Source organism: Alternaria arbusti (assembly GCF_024043155.1).
Source record: "Alternaria arbusti strain BMP 1465 chromosome Unknown scaffold_14, whole genome shotgun sequence".
NCBI lineage: Eukaryota > Fungi > Ascomycota > Dothideomycetes > Pleosporales > Pleosporaceae > Alternaria > Alternaria arbusti.
In genome coordinates this window covers 787,068-807,720 of record NW_026249954.1, presented here as the reverse complement: position 1 = coordinate 807,720, position 20,653 = coordinate 787,068, and the positions used below count along the sequence as shown (strand labels likewise).

Below are 20,653 nucleotides of genomic sequence, written 5' to 3'. Positions count from 1 at the left end.
GAGTTTGACCCCGCTGACGATGATGCCTCACAGGCCAAATCACTACCAAAGAGCTGGGCACCGTCATGCGCTCGCTCGGCCAAAATCCCAGCGAGTCTGAGCTCCAGGACATGATCAACGAGGTGGATGCCGACAATAACGGCACCATTGACTTCCCAGGCACCTCTCCCTCCCACTTCTGCCACACGTCCGCTCTAACCTCGTGCAGAATTCCTGACCATGATGGCCCGCAAGATGAAGGACACCGACTCCGAGGAGGAGATCCGGGAGGCCTTCAAGGTCTTCGACCGCGACAACAACGGCTTCATCTCCGCCGCCGAGCTGCGCCACGTCATGACTTCTATCGGCGAGAAATTGACCGATGACGAGGTTGACGAGATGATCCGGGAGGCCGACCAGGATGGCGACGGCCGAATTGACTGTACGTCCTGTTTGCTGCCATCACACGTGTCGCTCTAACACAATCCAGACAACGAGTTCGTCCAGCTCATGATGCAGAAGTAAGCCTCTGAAGTTGCGAGGTAGAATGACTACATGTATTGCGATGGTAGCACGGCTGAGAGTTGATGTCGACGAGTGACGGCACAGTTTGACCTACTTGGCGTGTCGTGTCTTTGTACCCCGGATTCGGTTGCTTGTAACCCGAGTCGCCCGGCTTGTTTGTCAGCGTCTGCAGGGAATTGTCTCCTATACCTATCCTCAATTCACATTCTCACGTATTTACCCCAACTTTCACTTTGGTGCAGAGCCTCTCCTGAATGGTCTTGAGCCACACTCAAGCCTTCGGGTTTTTGCAAGACACGCAGGGCCATGAGGCGGTGCATACCCGGACAAGCTTTGACCGCTTAGCCCGCGGGTCCTTTGCTGATCAGTCTCCATGGACACGAATGCGCGTCTTCCAAGGGTAAACCTTCTTCCTCTGCCCAACTGCGCTGCGGATTGCGATCTTCGGCTACTTGATTGCGACTGCCCTACGCTCCCATCATGATCAACGCATCTGCGTCCACCACAGTGAGACAATATGGCAACCTCGCACAAGACACATAGATTTCCAAAAGGTGTGTGGTCGTGCAATCGCTTTCTGTTTGTTATGACCGAATCGCATACTCTTCTATTCGTAGTCTTGTACCCGTATTGCATTGCGAGCAGGAATATACGCAGTCCTCCTCGAGCCGAACGGGTCAAGAGGCCGTACTGCCGCCCCGTCTGTATGTCATCACTAGAAAGTATAGGCGAGATCGACACGAAAAGGGAATAAGGATCTTCGGTACAGCAAGTCATGGAGAGACGTTTACGGCAAATGCCATCTCCCGTTCGATTATCCACCCACTGACGGAAATCCCTAGCATGGCGACTGCCATCTCATGTCCGAGTCGTCGTCATCGTAAACCACGACGGTTGCGGCCCCATCTGGCTTGGCAAGTAGAGGCGGAGGGAGCCGCGACGTTGCGCAACGGCTTTCTAGGATCTCGAATAAGACATTTGCCCGGTACCGCCTAAGACATTGAAGTTGCTAGGGTCTACTGACCCTCTCGACCGTTCTTGGGCGCGAGGTTGGCGTGTCGATGTGACTACGGAGGTGAAGAGTTTGCGTAGGTTGCTGAGTCATAACAGGCTGGGGCCAAGTGCGAACCCCTGAGTGTCTGGGAAGAAGTAGTGATACAAGTGTACCTTGGAATTTCCTTGGTACCCTTCTTGTATGGGTTGCAACTTTGTGTAGGAAGCGTGGAAACGTCCGAATCTTGATGAGTACGAGTTGAAGAAGTGATTCAAGACATTGCGAAATGATAGATGTACTAGAGAAGCAATATTGAGCAAGTAAAACCTACAGTTCTCTTGGGAAGACTCAAATAGTACACATGTTCACGTAATCGGATTTGGAAAAGCTGATCATGTACACTGTTTGACAATGGCCTAGAAGTATCGATGCACATCCCGTATGATTATTACGCCTTTATCAATGCCTACGGTTCGTTGGTACTTCTTCTATACAACATGGGAAGTAGCTGTCGCGAACCGTACGTACCAAGCTGTCGATACTCTAGCTACATGTCATGTGACAGGAAGTTGATGGATTGAGTCGTAGTGAACATGATGTTTGTCCGAGACGTGCGACCTTTAATATTTAAATGCAGTCAGAAATGCGGTATAAACTCTTGGCTTGATTCACGAGTGTAGGAACAGTAGATCTCGCTGTTGCCGGGAGTGTCCCCAGGCATCGTGATACCATAGGTTAGCGATGTAGGGGCCACCGTCCGTTCTGATCGAGCCGCCTGTTCCCTCCATCTTCTCTTCCGTTCGAGAGGGTTTACTCAGGAATAACGTCATGCATGGGGTAATAACTCACTAGCTTATATAATCTTCAGCCTAGCTCTAGACCCAGCATCGCGCTCGCCAATCTACCGCTCGTTTTATGTGTACATGAGTATTGTGTAGACCCTGCATGCGACCGGGAAATCGTCCGCGTTTGTTCGAAGTGATACCAGTAGCAGCCCATGGGGTGCTCCGAGTTCACTCGATGCGACGATTCAGATCGACAGGCTAGCATCCGAGTGGTTCGGCTTCCTACTGCGCTGAAGACCTAGGCCGTTTCACTCGCTGGTCCGATCGGAAGGAAAATCTAATATATCGCGACGATGATGCTATTTCCAGTACGCACCGAACTGGTGCTTTAGAGTATGCTCCATGGGTCGGCTATCTATATAGCGCAAACGCATCCGACCGTCGATCTTGGGTATGCACGCGTCTATTACTGCGACCATGTCGATTTGTACGGAAGTTAAACTGTGAAAGACTCATAGAAGCCATATTCAAACGCCTGCATTTTATGCTCAATGCGACACCCATAACGATTGGCTCCGACGATCGCCCAGTTCACAGTTTATCTGGATGCACTGGCCGTGAGTGTGCATATATCTGCAGCTTCCGATCCTTGCTTGACCGCATCAATGCGCACCGATATTTTGTAGATGGGTAGGGGTTGAACACGGTAGAGAAGTACCGGGGCTAGCAAGCACTTTGTTAGCATGCAACGCCGTCAAGGGACGGCATAAATGCCGCAAGCCCAGGTGCGCTTCTGTTCCCGTGTTCACACCCATGAGTTACAAAGAAACAGCGAGACCGATATTCAGCAAAGAGGCTGGTCTGCTCGTCGCTTTCTTGATGCATGCACTGTGTAGTTTGCTGGTGGAATGTCTTCTCGCCTAGCGCTAACGTCATCACCTTGGCAGCTGAGGGTATTGCTCCCATCGTCACTCATCGGATGAGCTGGTATTACGCCATAGGCTCCGTGCCTAGGTAGGTCCAAGGGCATCAAGTGTGATACTACGATGTATGCCGCATATGTCCTGTGAATAGTGTATTTATGTAGCAGTAGGCTGAAACCTTTTCGATGGCGCGCACACGACGTGCCTGCCAATCGCAGAGCTCGGACGTCGTTCCAGTGCTGATCATCCGGATCTGATCTGATGCAAATCAATCGTACTGTGTATTGTCAGCTCCTGTTGACGTAGAGCTGAAACACCAAAACAGGGACCCGTAGACCGTATCAGCGTACGTCACCTGATGCGTAGTGTGCAGTTAGGGTCGTTGGGCATAAGTGTGATGGTGTTGCTTCTAACCTTGACAGGGACGGGCGAACGAGGCGGAGCAGGTTCCGCGAGCACATGCCGAGCTAGATGTTCCGCCCATTGCCATGGACGATCGTCAAGTACGTGTACCCAATAGCTACCTAATGGTGCAGGGGAACCAACATGGGGCACTAGCTGAAATCTACGCGCTCCGCACTGAGGTGGTCGGCATCATTAGCTTACTTGTTGTTCCAGGCTGCACGGATACATGACCTACGCATTGGCGTTCGCAACGGAGCCGTGAACCATTATGTGTGGGTGGACGATGTTGTGGATGCGGTCAATAACTAAGCTGCTGGAGGATCTGGGGAAGGTACCCAGGCGTATTAGTAGCGGCTCTCAGGCGATGCGAGGTACATTATGCACACCTCCGACCGACGTTATTCCGGTAATGCACCTGGAAAACGACGGGCACATACTTTATATACTGTCGTAAGTTTCCCTGCTGTCTTGAGACTATACCACGTATTCGGACCTCCCACTGGCCGCTCATGCGGGCGTCATAGGTGTCTTCAGTAACAGTGGATAGCTTCAAGTACGTACCCAACTCTCATCCTCTTCCAGTGTCGTCATCTTTCTCGCATGAGAGCTATGGTGTGTGACAAATTTGCTGTAAGACGCTATGAGATGGCTGTCTAGGAATTCATCCGAAAAAGGGGATCTTCTAGAAGTAGTGGAGTCGGAAAACAAGGCGAGAGACGGGAAGGAGCGAGCATGATCATCAAGAATCCATTCATAGAATCTTGTCGCTTAAATCTCGGCGCAAAAGCCCGTTAATCTTGAGTTTGACGAGGTGGCTTCCGTAGTGGTGTGGTGTTTAAGACCGTCGCAAAACTAGTGAGCTCCATGAGTCGCATCACTACACGTCGACCGTGGGGCAGGGTCGCTCCGAAAGACAACAGAAGATGAGGAACGGAGGTTGTGGAGCGATTGAAGTGCTGTGTTTTCGTTCAGCAGAACGACTGTTGCACGTTTATATGTCTAATAACAGCAATAGCGGAAAGAGATGAGAGGGAGTGACTTCGCCGTCGTTCGCGAGTAATAGTGTTGAATAAGCGAAGCTAATGCTGCATGTAGGAGGTCAAGTCTTCAATGCATTGAAGGCAGTTACCAGCAAATTAATGTTGAGCTTGCCATTGCGCAGAAACTATTGGGCATGCGTACATGAACAGCTCCGAAAGGGGGCTTAACGATATGACAGCTCAATGACAGCTCACTGGTCAGGCAACCAGCGTTCGACAAAGGTCGTAAAGGCAGATAGTCGAATGGTTCGCGGCATGAGGCGTCTGTCACGGTGGTCACAGCTGTTATTCGCATCCACCGCGCACACTGACAGCCATTGTCAAACGTGACTGCAAGATGATCTGTTGATGCAGCGAATCTTCAGGGCATATTTGGAGCTGGTTCAAAAGATTGTTATGGATTTTATTTACGTCGTCAGTACTTACGTACGCGTGTACGCACGGCGCTCCGTAGAAGCGAGATGGAGTATGTGCCGGCTAAAAAGGCAGGGCGATGCAGACTTTGCAACTGGTAAGGGCGGAGAAAATTCGAGTGACGAAAAATTCTTGTGCATAGCCTGTACAGAGCCTGCAGTTAGAGCACATGTATTGGCAATCTACCGCGGAAGTTGGCGTGGCCAATCCGGTAACGAATGTGCGTATTGTTCTGTGCAAGAAGATGAAAGAAAGGGTCGTTTGTGAAACCCTGGTTCGAAAACATTTTGGTGCAGAGCTGTGCATGGGGTAGTTTGCCTTGCCGTAGATCCGGGGGTTTGATGTGTGTGATGGACGTTGCTGGTTGAACAGTTGGGAGATGCCGCATCTTGGAAACTCATGATGACGTTCTAGCATCCACGTGCGTGCCATGTGCTGATTACGCAAAGACCCGCCTGGGGCCGGAAGATCCAGGGACCGCTATGCCTACAGCGTCGTGCGTCCGACGCGAATTTGTACAAGCTGCTCCGGAATACACACCAAGTTGACTACAGCTCAACTGTGACTGACGGTCGTGCAGGGTTCGGGTGGCAGGAGCAAGTTGCAATTCTGTCCGCAACGACGGTGCAAGTTGGTCGCCAAGAGAAGCTCCAGATACACGCCTACGAACATAGTGTGACGCTCGCTTGCGTGACTGAAGACGACTAACCGCGCATTACACGCGGAGAAGGGTTGTTCCTGTAAGGTTCCCCTTGTGCGAGTCGCTCCTGGCAGGATTCACAGGAGCTTTCTAGAAGTGGTGTGTTTCCGAGAGATCCCAGCTGCAGGCAAACCTTGACGGAAGAGACTGACTCGGTACTGAATCCGTGACGCTGGATAGTGGACGATGGGTTTAGGAGGCAAGCAGAGCTTCTAGCGTGTCCCCTATTTAGGAGATACAGGACAGACAAGTAGGTATAGCGGACGAGGTGGAAGGCCGTCAGATTAGGGAAGAGAAGCGTCGTTTGTCATGTGTGTTCCCCCTGACGTATTGAGGCTGCATGTCTCCTAATTCGATTCAGCTCGCCAGCGCTCAAGCAGGTATGTGGGCTGTCTCCCTACTCGGCTCGACATGGTCACGGACCGCAAGGTTGGGGATTTGCGATGCGAACGGTCTCTGGCCCGCCATCATGGGCCAACTCACGGACTGAATCGCGTGTAAAGTAAGGGCGAATGATTGACGGGGTGGCGCATGGCTGTCGCTCCCAAGGCTCCCTATTCACGCAAGCCCTGTCCGGTTGGTCGTGGCAGGGGCCTATGTGCCTCCGACGGCCCCCGTGCAGGGATGGCGCGACGTACGTGCAGCGTGCAGCGTGCAGCCATGCATCGGTGCTGCTTAGTCTTGGCTGCAAACGGGATGCTGCAGTCGTCGGGCCTGGTAGTGGAGGCCAGGTGTGATGGAAGCCAGACGGCGTGCTGCGCGATGGTGGGTGATGACCAAGGGCGGCGACGCTGCAGCTGTTTGAATTACGAAAGCTAACGGGCCGGCGCATCGCATTCTCCCCTTGTGCACAGTGCCTCGCAGACAGGCCCGTGTTGGACGGCTCGAATCGCGTCGGGCACAATACCCCGGCTAACGCAGCTTGCCGGTACCTGGTGGCTCTAACCTAAAGGTCCACCCAGCCCGCGGGCTCTTCAACGCTGCTCCGTGTGCTCTCTGGATGCTGAAACGTGCTTGAGGCGATCCCAAAGTGAGGCCTGCCCCAGCCCCGGCCCTTCCATGTCGAACGGTTTTGAACTTTGTTTGTCTGGACGCCGTCGTCCTCACCCTCCCCACAGCACACCCAAGGAGGCTTTGGATACGAATCTCTACCTGTTCCGGCTGCTGGGCGACAGATACGACACACCGGACAAGAGAGGCAAGAAGAGAGTCGAGTTGGTCGATTGAGACGTGTCGTGGAGCTCCGGGCGCTCATGTCTTTCCTAGGCCTCCGTCCGCACTCGCGCAGCAGTCACACGACGAAAGGCTTGACGTCGCACACACAACGATCGGACGCGACTCTGGTCAGCTCGCAACCGCCGCCTCGCTCGGGCAGAGGCATGGCCGGGGTCATGGACATGGAGCGGACGCGGACACGACGGGAACGAACCTTTATCGGCAGCGAGTGCTGCGTGTGTGAGGAGAACCTCGAGTACACGCTGCGGGGCGAGCGGATACTGCAGCTCTCGTGCGGCCATGTGTCGCACGAGGCGTGCTTCTACGAGTACATCCGCGAGTTCGAGTCGCAGCACTGCCCGACGTGCGATGCGACGCTGGGGCTCGACAGCAGCAGAGGGGGCAACGTGCTCGACCTTGGTAGGCAGCCCTCGCAGACGGCGGCGGGCAGGCAGGCTGATGTGCGCGCAGAGAAACTGTCGACGATTGTGCGTTCGGTGCAGCACGAGGCGTCGCCGCCGCACGCCGAGAGCCAGCGCAGCGCAGCCAACACGCCCACGCCGTGGGACAGCCAGGCTGAGCGGCCGCACGACGAGCAGCAGCAGCAGCAGCAGCAGCACGGGCGGTCGCGCACCGGAAGCAACGCGTCGGCGCGATACCCGCCCACGACACACACACGGCAGCGGGACAGCAGCCACAGTCGCGACCGCGGCTCCGAGCGGGGCGCGTCGCTGTCGCTGTCACAGGCGCAGTCGCGGGCCCACGGGCGCAGCGACTCGGGCGCGACGGGGCTCGCGTCGTCGAGCGAGTATGCCGCGACGCACGACGGGCGGCGGCACGACTACGACGTGCAGTCGATGGAGACGAGCCTCAGCAGCCCGCGCGGCGGCGTGCGGAGCCCTATTCCCGCGCCCACCGTCACCGTCCGCAGCGAGTTCCCCACGCTGAGCCGGTCGCGGCAGCAGCAGAGCCTGACGTGCCTCGTCACCGTCGAGGTGGTCGAGGGCAAGTGGCGGCCCAGCCCCGACGACCTGCCGCGAGCGCCGCCGCCGCTGCCGCCGCTCGCCAGCGTGGCCGAGAGCGATTACGAGCGCTCCAAGTCGCCCGCGCCGCCGTACGAGCCGGCGGCGCTGCTCGACGACATGACCGAAGACCTGCACGCCCGTGTCGACAACTGGCACGGCCTCGACTTCTCGCGCTTCGGCAAGCTGCGCCTCCATGGCCACATCCGCGTTGGCAAGGACCGCCAGTCGTGGCAGGAGCTCGAGTGCTACCTCTTCTCCGAGATGCTCATCTGCGTCAAGGAGAAGAAGACGCCGCCCCTCACCAAGACAAAGTGCACCCTCAAGGGCTCCATCCTCATCAAGAAGCACCTCAACCACGTCGAGCACGCGCCCGACAGCCTCGTCCTGACCCTCAGCCTCTCCGTCGCCGAGCTGCCCGCCTTCCACCTGCAGTTCCACGACCGCAGCCAGCTCGACCTCTGGCGCCGCGCCCTCATGGACATCCGCCTCGACTTCCCCACCGCCGCCCGCCTGCCCGACTACGACCACGACAACTCGGGCCCCGACGACGACGACTACCGCCGCCCCAAGCGCCTCTCCTCCATCAACTCGTCCTACGGCGCCGCCAGGTCCACCATGACCGCCCCGACCGAGTACAGCGCCCCGCGCGCCGCCGTGCCCGAGCCGCGCCCCCCGCCCTCGATCCACGTGCCCGTCGACATTGTCGTCGTCATCCCCGTATCCTCCTCCATGCAGGGCTTGAAGATCAACCTGCTCCGCGACACCCTGCGCTTCCTGGTCCACAACCTGGGCGAGCGCGACCGCATGGGCCTCGTCACCTTCGGCTCCAGCGGCGGTGGTGTCCCCATCGTCGGCATGACGAGCAAGGCGTGGAGAGACTGGCCCAAGGTGCTCGATTCCATCCGCCCCGTCGGCCAGAAGAGCCTGCGCGCAGATGTCGTCGACGGTGCCAATGTCGCCATGGATCTGCTCATGCAGCGCAAGTCCAGCAACCCCCTCTCCAGCATCCTGCTCATTAGCGATTCCTCCACCTCCGATGCTGAAAGCGTCGACTTTGTCATCTCCCGCGCCGAGGCTGCCAAGTCCGTAGCCCCTTCCTCCCACAAATCCGCGCAACCACTGCTAACACGTAATCCAGGGTCTCCATCCACTCCTTCGGTCTAGGACTGACACACAAGCCCGATACCATGATTGAACTTTCTACCCGCACCAAGGCTTCGTACACGTACGTCAAAGACTGGATGATGCTGCGTGAGTGTGCAGCTGGCTGTCTCGGCTCCCTCCAGACTACCTCGCATCAAAACGTCAAACTCAAGCTACGACTACCCGAAGGCTCTCCTGCCAAGTTTGTCAAGATCAGCGGCGCCCTACAGATTACAAAACGAGCTACCGGACGAGACGCCGAAGCCGCGTTGGGTGACCTGCGTTTTGGCGACAAGCGAGACATTTTGGTCCAACTAGCCATTGCACCAGACACCGGCTCACCAGAACAGCTTCCTCAGGACCCTTGGGAGTCGATTGTGTCTGGCCTTGAGGCTCTCGGTGGACCGCTCGACCAGGACGACTCACGCACACTCAGCGTTGAAGAAGTGCCGCTGATCCAGGCAGACCTGACGTACGGTGACATCCTACGCGAAGGGTCTTTGTCACATTTACCACGCCCGTCGTTACTCGCCATCACTCTGCTACCGTCAGGGCCAAAGAAGAGCCCGACTGGAAGACCACCAACACCTCCCATCCCACCTCATCCTCACGTCGTGCAGCGACGCATGGAATTGCTCACCTCAGACATGCTGACACGCGCATTGACGCTTGTTTCGCGTGGGCAACACGACCGCGCACACCACCTTCTCAAGGAAACGCGCAGTATTCTAAAAGGACTCGGAAAAGGAGGTCTGCCACCACTTCCACCTCCAGGTCACCGACGCAACGAACCATCCAGTGCAGCAGGCAGCACTGGATCCGCATCACCGACATTGCACAGTACCAGTGGCGACTTGCGTGCGCGAACGCCCTCGCCTCATGCGGATAGCCCCTTTACTCCTGCAGCAGGCATTGATGTCAGAACCATGTATGCGCTTGACGCAGAACTCGAGTCCAGTCTCGAGTGGATCAACCACCCTGCTGTCTTCGGTAGGGATTCGCGAAAGGCCGTGTTGCAGGCAATCGGTGTCATCTCATCCCAGCGCGCGTACACTTTCCGCTCGCCCTCGGAATCTCTCTGGGCAGAGCGCATTGCTGGTGTCAAGCGCCTATCCGAACGCGCACGCGACTGGCGCGAAACCGGCGACCAAGAAGCCTTGATGGAGGAGAATTAATTGCGCGCAACGACTCTTCGATCTCTTCGCATTTGCTTGCATATACCCTGTATCATAGCGCATCACTCTTTGGTATCATGTTTCCTTGCTTCCATTCACGGCCATATCTATCTTTTTGGCGATTTCACTGTTAGAGCTGTCATCGGGCTCATCCCACTTGAGACGTCTTGTTTCTCTTTGTTTCTCTTATTGGGTTTACGATACCAACACGGGTCTATATCTCCTTGCATTGGGTGGACCTCCTGGATTTGCAAAAGTAGGACTTGGGCGTCGCTCTCACCACATCTATGCTTTAGAGAGCACCACAGCCGCTTGGCGATTGATTGGCTACACATATGCACTTAGACGCACGAATATCACATCTGTACCATACTCCGTACCGTACTGCATCTGCTACGCTACTTGGGTAAACCGCAACGTTCACGTATGCTCAATAGCTATACCGGGTACAAGCACCCGCAGCTTGTGCTAACCCCTGAAATTGCATCACCCGTGTGTCTTTTAACACGCTGATTGCTGTAAGGGTCAGTCTACACTTGGTCAAGGCAGTCTTGGAACTCCACTGCGGTGAGTTCCGATGGTGGACGCCATGGCTACGAACAAAAGCCGGCAGAGCTACTTCTTCGGTGCGTTCGGGTGCATTACCCCTCACCTTAATCCAGTACCGTTATATATCTATAAGTTTGCAACTATACATCCATACAAGCATTGTTCATCTCGGCATGCAAGGATTCCTACCGCGACTTTGTGCACAAAGATATGCAGCGGACAAGAGCGTTCTTGACCGCATAAATGCGACATTGTTGCTGTGTGCGCTCGGGTCTCTGTCTCAGACTGCCAACGACCACCTGAAACTCCCAGCCGACAGCTCGCTTGGGCGCCAAATGCAATTGGTTTTGTCTTACTGGAACGAGAACGGTGCAGCTACACAAGTCAAAGGTGAAATCGAGGCCTGCATATTGATGCATGGGCTCAGGCAGTCAGTTTATCGTTCGCAATCGGCGAATCCTGCCTGCTGCGGTAACAAATCTTCGCGCTGTACGGTCATGCACGCTGATTTGCGAGCCAAACGATAGAGCACAGGCACCCAGAGCAGTGGGTTGTACCTGACGTGTACCGGCTTCCGTCTTCTTACGCGCCTATCGCACCTGCCATCCGTTGTGAAGGCCTGTTGACGTCAAGCCCTGGAACAAGCCAAGTGCCAACTACTCACCCCACTGTCTAGATGTCCCACTCCTTCTTCTCTTTTCTTCAACAGTAACCCGTCACATGCTCCCCAAACGGCACATGCTGAGGTAAACGGCGATGCAGTACTGCCGAAATGACCAGGATGCGAAACGTGTCCTTCCCGTCGCCCCTACTGGCAAATGTCGGCTATGTCCAAGACGACTTTGTTAGACCTGGGAACATCAACGGATTCCTCTGTGGCTGTAGTACACCATGCAATATATCAAGTCTTATTCTGGTGCAGCATCTACAAACGCCTACTCATGCTGCGATTCAAGGGCCACGGCAAGACGCAGGAACCGGTCTTAATTGAGAGGGGCGCGGCGTGGACGAATGCCGCGGAGACATACCGGCTACATCCTGCATGTCGCTGCAGATACAGATGCGGCTGCAGGTGCATCTGTCCCGCTGTAAGAACTTGCTGGCTACATCGAGTATCCCCGGTGTCCATCAGGTTAAGACGCCCAAAAAGCAAACAACATCAGTACCTAGTCCATGGATATAGATCGCGTTCCGACAAGCCAATGAACTCTCATCCCAGTTGACAAGATATGCTAATGTCAAACAGTAATCACTTCCAGGTCGTCTCTCAACCCATGTTTGATCGCTCGTCGCATTGCACAAGGGGCAGCACAGTCTCGATGTCGCTGCGATTGTAGCCATTGGCGGCTCGTCAAACTTTCCCCACTTGCTGGGAAATGCCCAACTTTTGCAAGCCCTTCGCATCTTGACGCACGTGCGAGACCCTAAGGTGGTGTTGGGTGGACCGATGGCATTTCCTTTGCGAGGCGAGCGGGCGGGACTTCGGTTCGATCATTCTCAGCCACATCTCGTTGACAAGGGTATGTAGATGCATGTTACGAATACGCTTACCAAACGGCTATTCCGGTGTAGTTCTACACTGGAGATCATGCTGACATGGGTCTTTAGGCGAGTCTGAAATCCAAAGCTGCATCGACGGTTGGGCTCTGTATGGCCCATAGCCCGCCATACAGGTAAAATAACGTGCTCTTAATGTGGAAGTGATGTCGCAGGATTGCCGATGCTGATTCTTGTTAGACTGTGACTGTTGGTAGCTGACCACGCAGATCCGACGTGCCGTGATCGTGAAGAGGCGGTGTTCTCGACAATATTGCTTTGCTCCGCACTTTCCTTCTTCATGGCCACACACTGGAGCGCATCACCGCTGCCGATCAGACCTATCGCGCTATTGTGGGACCTATGCAGCGGCCATCGAGATAGATCCATAATTCTCCCGCAAACCCAGCGCTGGAACCATTCCGTCAAAAGCAATACTTTCGGCCCGCAGACCAAGTTTACAACTGTGGCATGAGCGCCGTTTTGCTGGAGGCTAAGTCCAAGTGCCAGGTGTGGAGAGGGGCAAGACTCCGTGGTCCGCGCAAAAGCAAGCAACAGCTGAAGGACTGGGATAAGCGGGGTAATCGCAAGAGCGCATATCAGATTACATCATAGCCAGCAAGAAAAAGCATGGCGTCGTGTGAGTGTGCGTGTGTGCCAGAACTCAACATATCCACCCTTTGTCACACCGATATGCACTTTTATACACAAACGGCGAAGATTACTTGCAAAACAAATGTTGGCGACTGTGTGCGCATCATACTTTGTATGCAGCTAGAACATGTGGAAAGATGCAAGGTCTCATCTTTGCCTTGTTGGTAAGCCAGACACCCAATGGCGCACGTGCTATTACTTATCCCTACAGTATTTATGTTGCTTAGAGCGGCTATATGGGACCATCAGATCTTTGCGATGAAGCCTACAAGGACCCCTAATCGTTTGTGCTTGTAACATGCACCTGTTCCGATGTTCAACGTAAACTGGGTTGGTATTTTTGTGTATTGACCTAATGCCCTCTATACGCAAGCATCAACATCACAAATCAACTACATAGCCTTTCTCTCTGTCGAGACACACTACATCCGTCGGCGTTACGGTAATGGGGTCGGTGCGGATAGAATGAAAGATGCGCGCAAATAGCTAATGCGTCCGTGTCATGATATCTGTTTGCTACCTAGCTACCCAGTCAAAATACTTCCAAGGTTTGATTCAACAAGGCCTATCCAACATCCAACATGCAAAACACAAAGCCCTCGTCCCAAAACCTCTACTTGCTATACTCTTTTACAAAACGAATAACAGACTCGTTAACCTCTTTCGGATTGGATGCGCTCAAGAAGTGCTGGCCGCCTTCGATAACCTCCAATTTGGCATTCGGCGAGTTCGTGAAGAGTTTCATCTCCTCTTTGGCGTTCGCGACCGAATAAACAACATCGCTAGTTCCCTGTGACGACAGTCAGTTGCGAAATCACCCTAGAGAACACATCCGCAATGAGACCAACGTTGCTATGAAAAGAAAAGCATCCATCCACTTACATGCAACCGCAAAACCGGACACAGCACATCGCTCAAGCGCATATGCAATCCGTCCCGATCTCTAAGATTAATTGCACACATCCTGATCCTTCGACGTCCTTCGTCGCCTTGATAATTATTCTTAATCTCATCAATCCAGAAGGCGCGGACGTCTTCGGGACAGTCCTCCTTCCCCAAGCCCACGTCGATGAGGAAGTTGCAGAAATCTGTGCTGGGTACAAAGTCTGGCGTAGGCTCATTGGATTTGGTGCCGAATTCGCCGGTGATGCGGTCAGCGAGGGGGTCAACGGCGTGCCAACAGCCTAGATCGCGAGAACGAGGGGACTCATAGTCTAAGGATGTTCCAAGAGGTACTATGCCAAGGATCTTGGTAGTTCCTCTGTCAATATCTGGTAGAGTGCGTCACAAATCATTAGACATGGCGTGGGTCGCTTACCTTTTCCGGCGCCAAAAGTGCCATTCGTACCGTCACCCATCCTCCCTGGCTCGTCCCTAATACAAAAGCTTTCTTCACACCCAGCTTCTCCATAACCTGCAGATTCATCATCGCAGTATCCCAGTACGTCCAGTTCTCAGTCTTTGCGCGCGTTTGTCCATGACCCAATAGCTCGATCGCTACCAGATTCATCACCGATGTAAGTTTTTTGTTCGTGTATGCATCGCGATAGAGCTCCGAGGACGTAGCGAAGGAGTTTATCAAGATGAGGGTGGGTTTGGAGGCGTCCACGGGACCGGAGGTTTGGTAGGCAGCTGTTATGCCGCCGAGGTGGGGGACGTCAATGGTTTTGGTGTTTGGCATGATGCACAGCGAGAAAGTGTACTGTCTTTCGAGTATGGGCGGTTGGTGATCATAGTTGCGAGTCGTGAGGCTGATGTTGTCGTGTGAATTTGCAACGACGTCACATGTCGATCTTGTGGGGAACGTTCGGGCCGGGGGGGGGTAGGTTATTTCCTTATTTGGGATAACATAGTGATGCGTTTACAAATCATCACACAATATAGGTATGAAGAGATGCGAGTGTCTTAGGATGTTATCATTTGGTCGGCGGAGCGGCAATTCTGTTGAAACGCAACATGAGAAACACACATAAAGTGCCGCAAGAGCATATCATCAATGGTAAATCTTTGCAAGAGAATGTACATGTTTGCCTTCAGACGTATAAAGCTATGTTGCTGTGCATATTGCTTGCTTAGTTCTCCAGAACATACCTATACCTCGCTTTTCCTGCCTCCATGTCCACAACCGCGGTGTTAGCATCCTTCATTGGCCTCTTCTGGATCCATGGCTTGATCTTCTTCTCAGCCGCCAACTCCAACATCTCCTTGATCTCCCATGGGGCACCGATGCCAGAGCCTCCAACCTTGAGTCCACCAGAAAGAAGCGTGAAGGCGTTGATGGGAGGAAGCTCTCCGCCGTCCGGTGCTCCAACTTGGATGAAAGTACCATGGGTCTTGAGCAAACTAAGATAGCCATCTAGAGGCATCTTGGCGCTGGAAACGGTGCATATAATGAGATCGAGCGTTTGTGCGTTGTGCTTGGCCCAATCCTTATCTTCGTCAGTGGAAACGTAGAGGTCAGCGCCTAGCTTGAGAACGTCATCGCGCTTCTCAGCCTTGCGGCTTATACCGACGACCTTGTCTGCACCCAGGGCTTTGGCAAAGAGAACACCGAAATGACCTAAGCCCCCTACTCCAACAATTCCGACAGTTTTGCCAGGACCACAGCCATAACGCTTCAACGGAGAGTAGACGGTGATTCCGCCGCAAAGCATCGGCGCAGCATCCGCACTATCCAAGCCGTCAGGGATACTTAGGACGAAGTGTCCGTTTGTGCGGTTGTGTGTAGCGTATCCACCATAGCTTTTGCCCTCGTCGCGTGGGTAGATGGAGCCATAAGTGTTTACTGTCTCGCGGTGGCAATGGTTCTCGATGCCGTTCGAGCAATCGGGACAGTCTGGTTGAAGGCATGAGCGTGCTTGCGCGCCGACACCAACACGGTCGCCCTGCTTGACGTGCTTGACGTTCTTGCCAACCTTGACGGCTTTGCCGATGATCTCGTGACCGACGACGCAGGCTAATAACCATCAGTACGGTGAAGCAGTTGACACAGTCTGTAACATACGATATGGTGTAGGGCCCCAGCCAGATTTCAACATGTGCAAGTCTGATCCACAGATACCGCAGTGAGAGATCTCAATGTCAACATCGTCTTCGGTCCACTTTTTAGGTTCAAATTGACCCCACTCCATCTTTCCCTTGACACTCTCCTCGTCCTTGCCGAGCCATCCTTGGAATTTCGTGTCTGTCGCCATTGTGTAGTTCGTATTGTTGTAAGCGTACGTGCTCGATGTTGGTGTTGGTGTTGTTGTTGTAGTTGTAGTGGGATGTTTGGCCGCACCACCCGTGCACAAACACTTATATATCAGCAACGACCGTTAACTCCGTGGACATTCCGATATGACGTTCACTATGAGCCTGGCCCGTCTAGAAGAGCCTCAAGGCAGCCTATGCAGGCGGACTGCGGAACTGAGCTATTCTGGTTGGTCCCATCGTCACTCTCATGAGCGCCCATTGGCTACCTTCGCCATCATAGACCTTTACGCGTACTTGTACTGCGGGGACAGTACCGGTTTCGTTTACTGATGCTGTGCGTCATCAGTTGAAAAATTATCCACCGCGTAGATAGCGGGAGTGAGGACTTCTCCTATTGGTCGCGTGCCTTGCGCTAATGCGACCGCCGATGGATATCGGGCCACTGCCAAAGATTGTCGGCGGACCGACTGATGCAGACCGATGACAATGCACCGGGGTCTGGTGATATCGGGGTTAAACGCGGAGAATGCAACTCTGAGGGCGGTTGCATCGTGTCACGGAGATGACTGGATGCCGAAGTTGTATGGAGTCGTTGCAGTGTGAGGATCACATGGGAATGTGCAACAAGATAATCAGTGTATCATTTGTTACCTCAAACGTTGGAACTTGTCTTCTTCAGCCATTGTCTTGTCGACACGTTCAATCGTTTCGGCGTCATATACTTCCTCTAAGCTTTTTTGGCCTTTTAACACTTCCCTCTCATGCTTTGTTGCCTCTTCTTTCGTCATAAGAACCAAGTCCTTCATCTGGAGATGACTATTCTTCTGACCCGGTGTTCTCTCATCAACAAAACTCAGAGCTGGCTTAGTCCATCGTGTCAATACTAGGCGTGTAGACAACCCACTGATGATACTTCGGCCATGGTATACTTCTTCTACTAGATAGCCCACATCATCTTGTGTTATGGGAATCTTGAGACCCAGTGGGTCCTCGCTGAAGAGTGCACGTGCCAGTCTTTCTTCGGCACCTTGGAGAGCACCTAAAATTCCGTCGTACATCTTGTCGCGTGACTTGGCTGGCAAGTATTCGTGAGGGTAGCCAGAGATGGAAAGGATGACATGATTCGCAACTGCGAGACCGAAGATGGCTGGCATAGTACCCAAAACTGGCAAGATTCTTACCCGGAAATCTGCAAGAACACCAAGCTCTCCCACGTTGCCTTTCGCAAATTCTTCTTCGGAGAGAGGTTGGAGCTCAGCCTTCCCTGGGCCTGGCCTTTCTGTAGAGTAGACAACTGGTATGCCGTCCTTGACACCCTTCAAGCGTAGCTTTCGCCTTGTAGACTTTGACAACGGGTCGTCTGTACTTGTGGAGATGTCGCCAATGAATATTCGTGTAGGATCAGACTTGCATCCTGCACCCATGGAAGATATGACCTTGATGTTATTCATGTAACAGTATGCCAGAAGTGCAACCTTGCTGTCAATGTTGTCGATAGCGTCGATAACAAAATCCGGCTGCTGATGGTTCATGGGTGCTAGCTGAGCTGCAGCAGTATGCTCGGCAAAGAGTTCATTTCGGCATTCGAAATGGGTCCAGGGTGTGATTTGTTCGAGTCGTTTGCGGAGGCAGTGAACCTTGGGCGTTCCGACATCTGCTAGTGTAGCAACTGCATGCCGATTGAGCGAAGACAGCGTGACCTGGTCAAAGTCGATAAGCCTAAGTTTGGAGCATCCTGAGCGAGCGAGGGCGGCCGTAGCATGTGATCCGACGCCTCCGCATCCGACTACAATTACGAAGGCATTCCTTAGCTTGGCGATTCCAGGATCTGTGAGAAAGACTCTATTTCTTGCGAGTTGTTCAAGGATGAGATCTGGTGCACTAGTCAGAGTTGAACTGGCATTTCATGAAAGAATCAATACCGTCGTCGTAGTCACCTTTCCTTGCCCTTGCGGCTAATGCCATACTCCGCTCATCTTCCTTGCTTGGGGCGAAGACGTTGGAAGCAGCACCATATTCGGTCAGCTGGGTGATGTTAGCGAGTATTTAGGTGTCAGCTCGATGATCGAGTATGCAGCCGATTCGATATTCGGGTACTCACTCTGGACGCGCGATGTTCGTCACTGACGTCTGGAATCGATGCCTTCAGATCGGCTACCCTTGTCAAGCGCCGAGCTTTCTGAAAACCTAGAATCGCACTGCCCACGACAAAGCCTGACACGGCTGCAGTCGTGATGAGCTGAGCATTGTGAGACTCAGTTGCTCGCGACAGCCAGGAAGGCATTTTAGCGGGTTGACGTCACACTTTATGCGATGATGTCCTCAATGCAGATCCGCATAGCCGTCTATGTACAGTAGAAGAAACAGAAACGAAGAGGGCTGCGCATGTACTGGAAACCCGTAAAACGGCCGGACTTGATGATTTGTATGTGGTGTCGAATATGCATGCAGGTGCGGCTGTCAAGACTAGCGTTCATGCGGTAAGCGCCAAACCCTCGTCGTCAAAAATGCAGATGACCATTAGGGAGCAGGCGCCAGCGAACCAGACGAGTACGGGTAGACGCGTTCTGAGACATCCCTCACGCGCCGTAAAGGACGCCGAAGCCGTGGGAGTCGCTCTCTGGCTCACGAGGGGCATTCCCATCACCTCCGACGACCAACAACCCACGTCTCGGAAGACTGAACAACATTCATCATGTCCAAACTCACCTTGGGTTTGATAGCTGCTGGTGGTGCAGCTGCAGGAGCTGCAGCGACTGCAGCGCTTTACTCTGCAAAGAAGGATGGCCCTCCGTCTGCACCATCCGTCACCACGACTACGACGACAACCATAGCTGGGCCCGGCCGGCCAGCGCCTGTACCCTCGGTCCCTGCCACGCCGTCGCCCGCTGTGGCTGTGGCTGCCCGGAGAGCAGTCGTAGACCCCAACGGTCTCTTCCAATATGGGTTCCCGGGCCCAGTCAACGATCTCCGCCCTGCCGCCTCCCTCACATCAAGTTACGACCGACGAACACGAAACCCCGCATGGGTCGCCGAGCACATTACGCCCGAGTCGCTAGCCAACAGCAACGCGGACAGGAAACACAGCGTGTTTGTAGAAGACGTGACGATCCCCGAGATGTTCCGTGCAAAGCTGAAGGACTACTTCCGCTCTGGCTACGATAGGGGGCATCAAGTCCCTGCTGCAGATGCCAAGTGGAGCCAGGAAGCCATGGACGATACTTTTGCGTTGAGCAACATGTGTCCGCAAGTGGGCGATGGCTTCAACCGCGACTACTGGGCGCATTTCGAGGACTTCTGCCGGAGGCTCACACACTCGTACCCCTCGGTCCGCATCGTAACCGGCCCTCTGTATCTCCCCAAGCGCGAGGCCGACGGCAAATGGCGAGTGTCATATGAAGTCATCGGCTCACCACCCAACGTGGCTGTGCCTACACATTTCTACAAGGTCATCTTCGCCGAAGACGGGAAGCTGGGGGGCAAGGTGGCGCTGGGTGCTTTTGTGCTGCCGAATGCCGTCATTCCCAGCCACAAACCGTTGACGGATTTTGAAGTACCGGTCGAGGCGGTGGAGAGGGCTAGTGGACTGGAATTTGCGACTAAGCTCACGCCAGAGAGGAAGAAGAGGTTGTGCCAGGAGGTCAATTGCAGTGTCATTGTAAAGGAGTATGCGCAGAGGCAGAAGACGTTTGCTAAGAAATAGGCTTCCAAGCCATGACGAGATGTTATTCATGGTACAGTGTATAGTACATTGTGGTCATCCGCGGTGTTGTAATGTCGTGATGGCGCAGTCCAACCAAGCCTTTACAGGTTCTGCACCGCACCGCCCTGGGCACTCTCGCGCTGTATTCTGCCGACGTACTGCTTGCTCACAGTATTCCATGCGCTCATGTACTTTTCCATGCATGCGCTCATGCAGCTTTCTTCGCCTTTGGAGAGGGCGGCACCGGGCTTGGGGATGCAGCGCTCGAAGCAGTGCTCGTTGAGTTTCTGGGAAGGCGTCAGTACGACTTGCACCGCCATGCAGAGACAGTATATGCCCCGGACCGACGGACCTCGACAAGCATGCGCGCATTCTGCATAGCCGCTTCCTGCTGGACCTGGCGCATGACGGCCGTCTTTGGGTCGCTCGGGTAAGAGGACATGCCGCCCAGGGAGTCCATGGTCTCGGGTGGGTGTGCGTCTGGGGGTGAAGGGACGTGGGGCGTGGTATTGCGAAAAGGTGCGTCGTGCGTGCTTGTCGACGTCAAGAGCGCCTCTCTCGCTAGCGTAGTCGCTGCAACCCGAGACGGTGGACCCCTGCAATGCACGCCGAGGTGATAGAGTGGCCTTTCCATGTCGACGATTCACTCTGCCAACTCCAGCACGTCACGCCCCGTCCCAGTCGCCCGACCCG

The 20,653-nt window shown here is 54.2% G+C and overlaps 7 protein-coding genes across 7 annotated transcripts; 3 read left to right on the top strand and 4 right to left on the bottom strand.

Annotated features, from left to right (window-relative positions):
• Window positions 1-222: 222 nt before the first annotated feature.
• Window positions 223-504, top strand: J4E86_008837 (uncharacterized protein; the record flags this gene model as incomplete). Its single annotated transcript, XM_051449346.1, has 2 exons — window positions 223-421; window positions 470-504. 2 exons carry the CDS (start codon window positions 223-225, stop codon window positions 502-504), a joined length of 234 nt encoding a protein of 77 aa, XP_051299765.1.
• A 6,652-nt stretch (window positions 505-7,156) lies between these two features.
• J4E86_008836 (uncharacterized protein) lies at window positions 7,157-10,323 on the top strand (the record flags this gene model as incomplete). The annotated part of the gene is made up of 2 exons (XM_051449345.1): window positions 7,157-9,087; window positions 9,144-10,323. 2 exons carry the CDS (start codon window positions 7,157-7,159, stop codon window positions 10,321-10,323), a joined length of 3,111 nt encoding a protein of 1,036 aa, XP_051299764.1.
• Window positions 10,324-13,675: 3,352 nt separating this feature from the next.
• Window positions 13,676-14,743, bottom strand: J4E86_008835 (uncharacterized protein; the record flags this gene model as incomplete). The annotated part of the gene is made up of 3 exons (XM_051449344.1): window positions 13,676-13,852; window positions 13,945-14,310; window positions 14,381-14,743. 3 exons carry the CDS (start codon window positions 14,741-14,743, stop codon window positions 13,676-13,678), a joined length of 906 nt encoding a protein of 301 aa, XP_051299763.1.
• Window positions 14,744-15,134: 391 nt separating this feature from the next.
• J4E86_008834 (uncharacterized protein) lies at window positions 15,135-16,256 on the bottom strand (the record flags this gene model as incomplete). Its single annotated transcript, XM_051449343.1, has 2 exons — window positions 15,135-16,018; window positions 16,067-16,256. The coding sequence occupies 2 exons, from the start codon at window positions 16,254-16,256 to the stop codon at window positions 15,135-15,137; spliced, it is 1,074 nt and encodes a 357-aa protein (XP_051299762.1).
• Window positions 16,257-16,904: 648 nt separating this feature from the next.
• J4E86_008833 (uncharacterized protein) lies at window positions 16,905-18,541 on the bottom strand (the record flags this gene model as incomplete). The annotated part of the gene is made up of 3 exons (XM_051449342.1): window positions 16,905-18,130; window positions 18,180-18,282; window positions 18,359-18,541. 3 exons carry the CDS (start codon window positions 18,539-18,541, stop codon window positions 16,905-16,907), a joined length of 1,512 nt encoding a protein of 503 aa, XP_051299761.1.
• Window positions 18,542-18,952: 411 nt separating this feature from the next.
• Window positions 18,953-19,960, top strand: NUC1 (nuclease; the record flags this gene model as incomplete). Its single annotated transcript, XM_051449341.1, has 1 exon — window positions 18,953-19,960. One exon carries the CDS (start codon window positions 18,953-18,955, stop codon window positions 19,958-19,960), a length of 1,008 nt encoding a protein of 335 aa, XP_051299760.1.
• Window positions 19,961-20,061: 101 nt separating this feature from the next.
• On the bottom strand, window positions 20,062-20,420 carry TIM13 (protein translocase subunit; the record flags this gene model as incomplete). The annotated part of the gene is made up of 2 exons (XM_051449340.1): window positions 20,062-20,247; window positions 20,313-20,420. The coding sequence occupies 2 exons, from the start codon at window positions 20,418-20,420 to the stop codon at window positions 20,062-20,064; spliced, it is 294 nt and encodes a 97-aa protein (XP_051299759.1).
• Window positions 20,421-20,653: the final 233 nt, after the last annotated feature.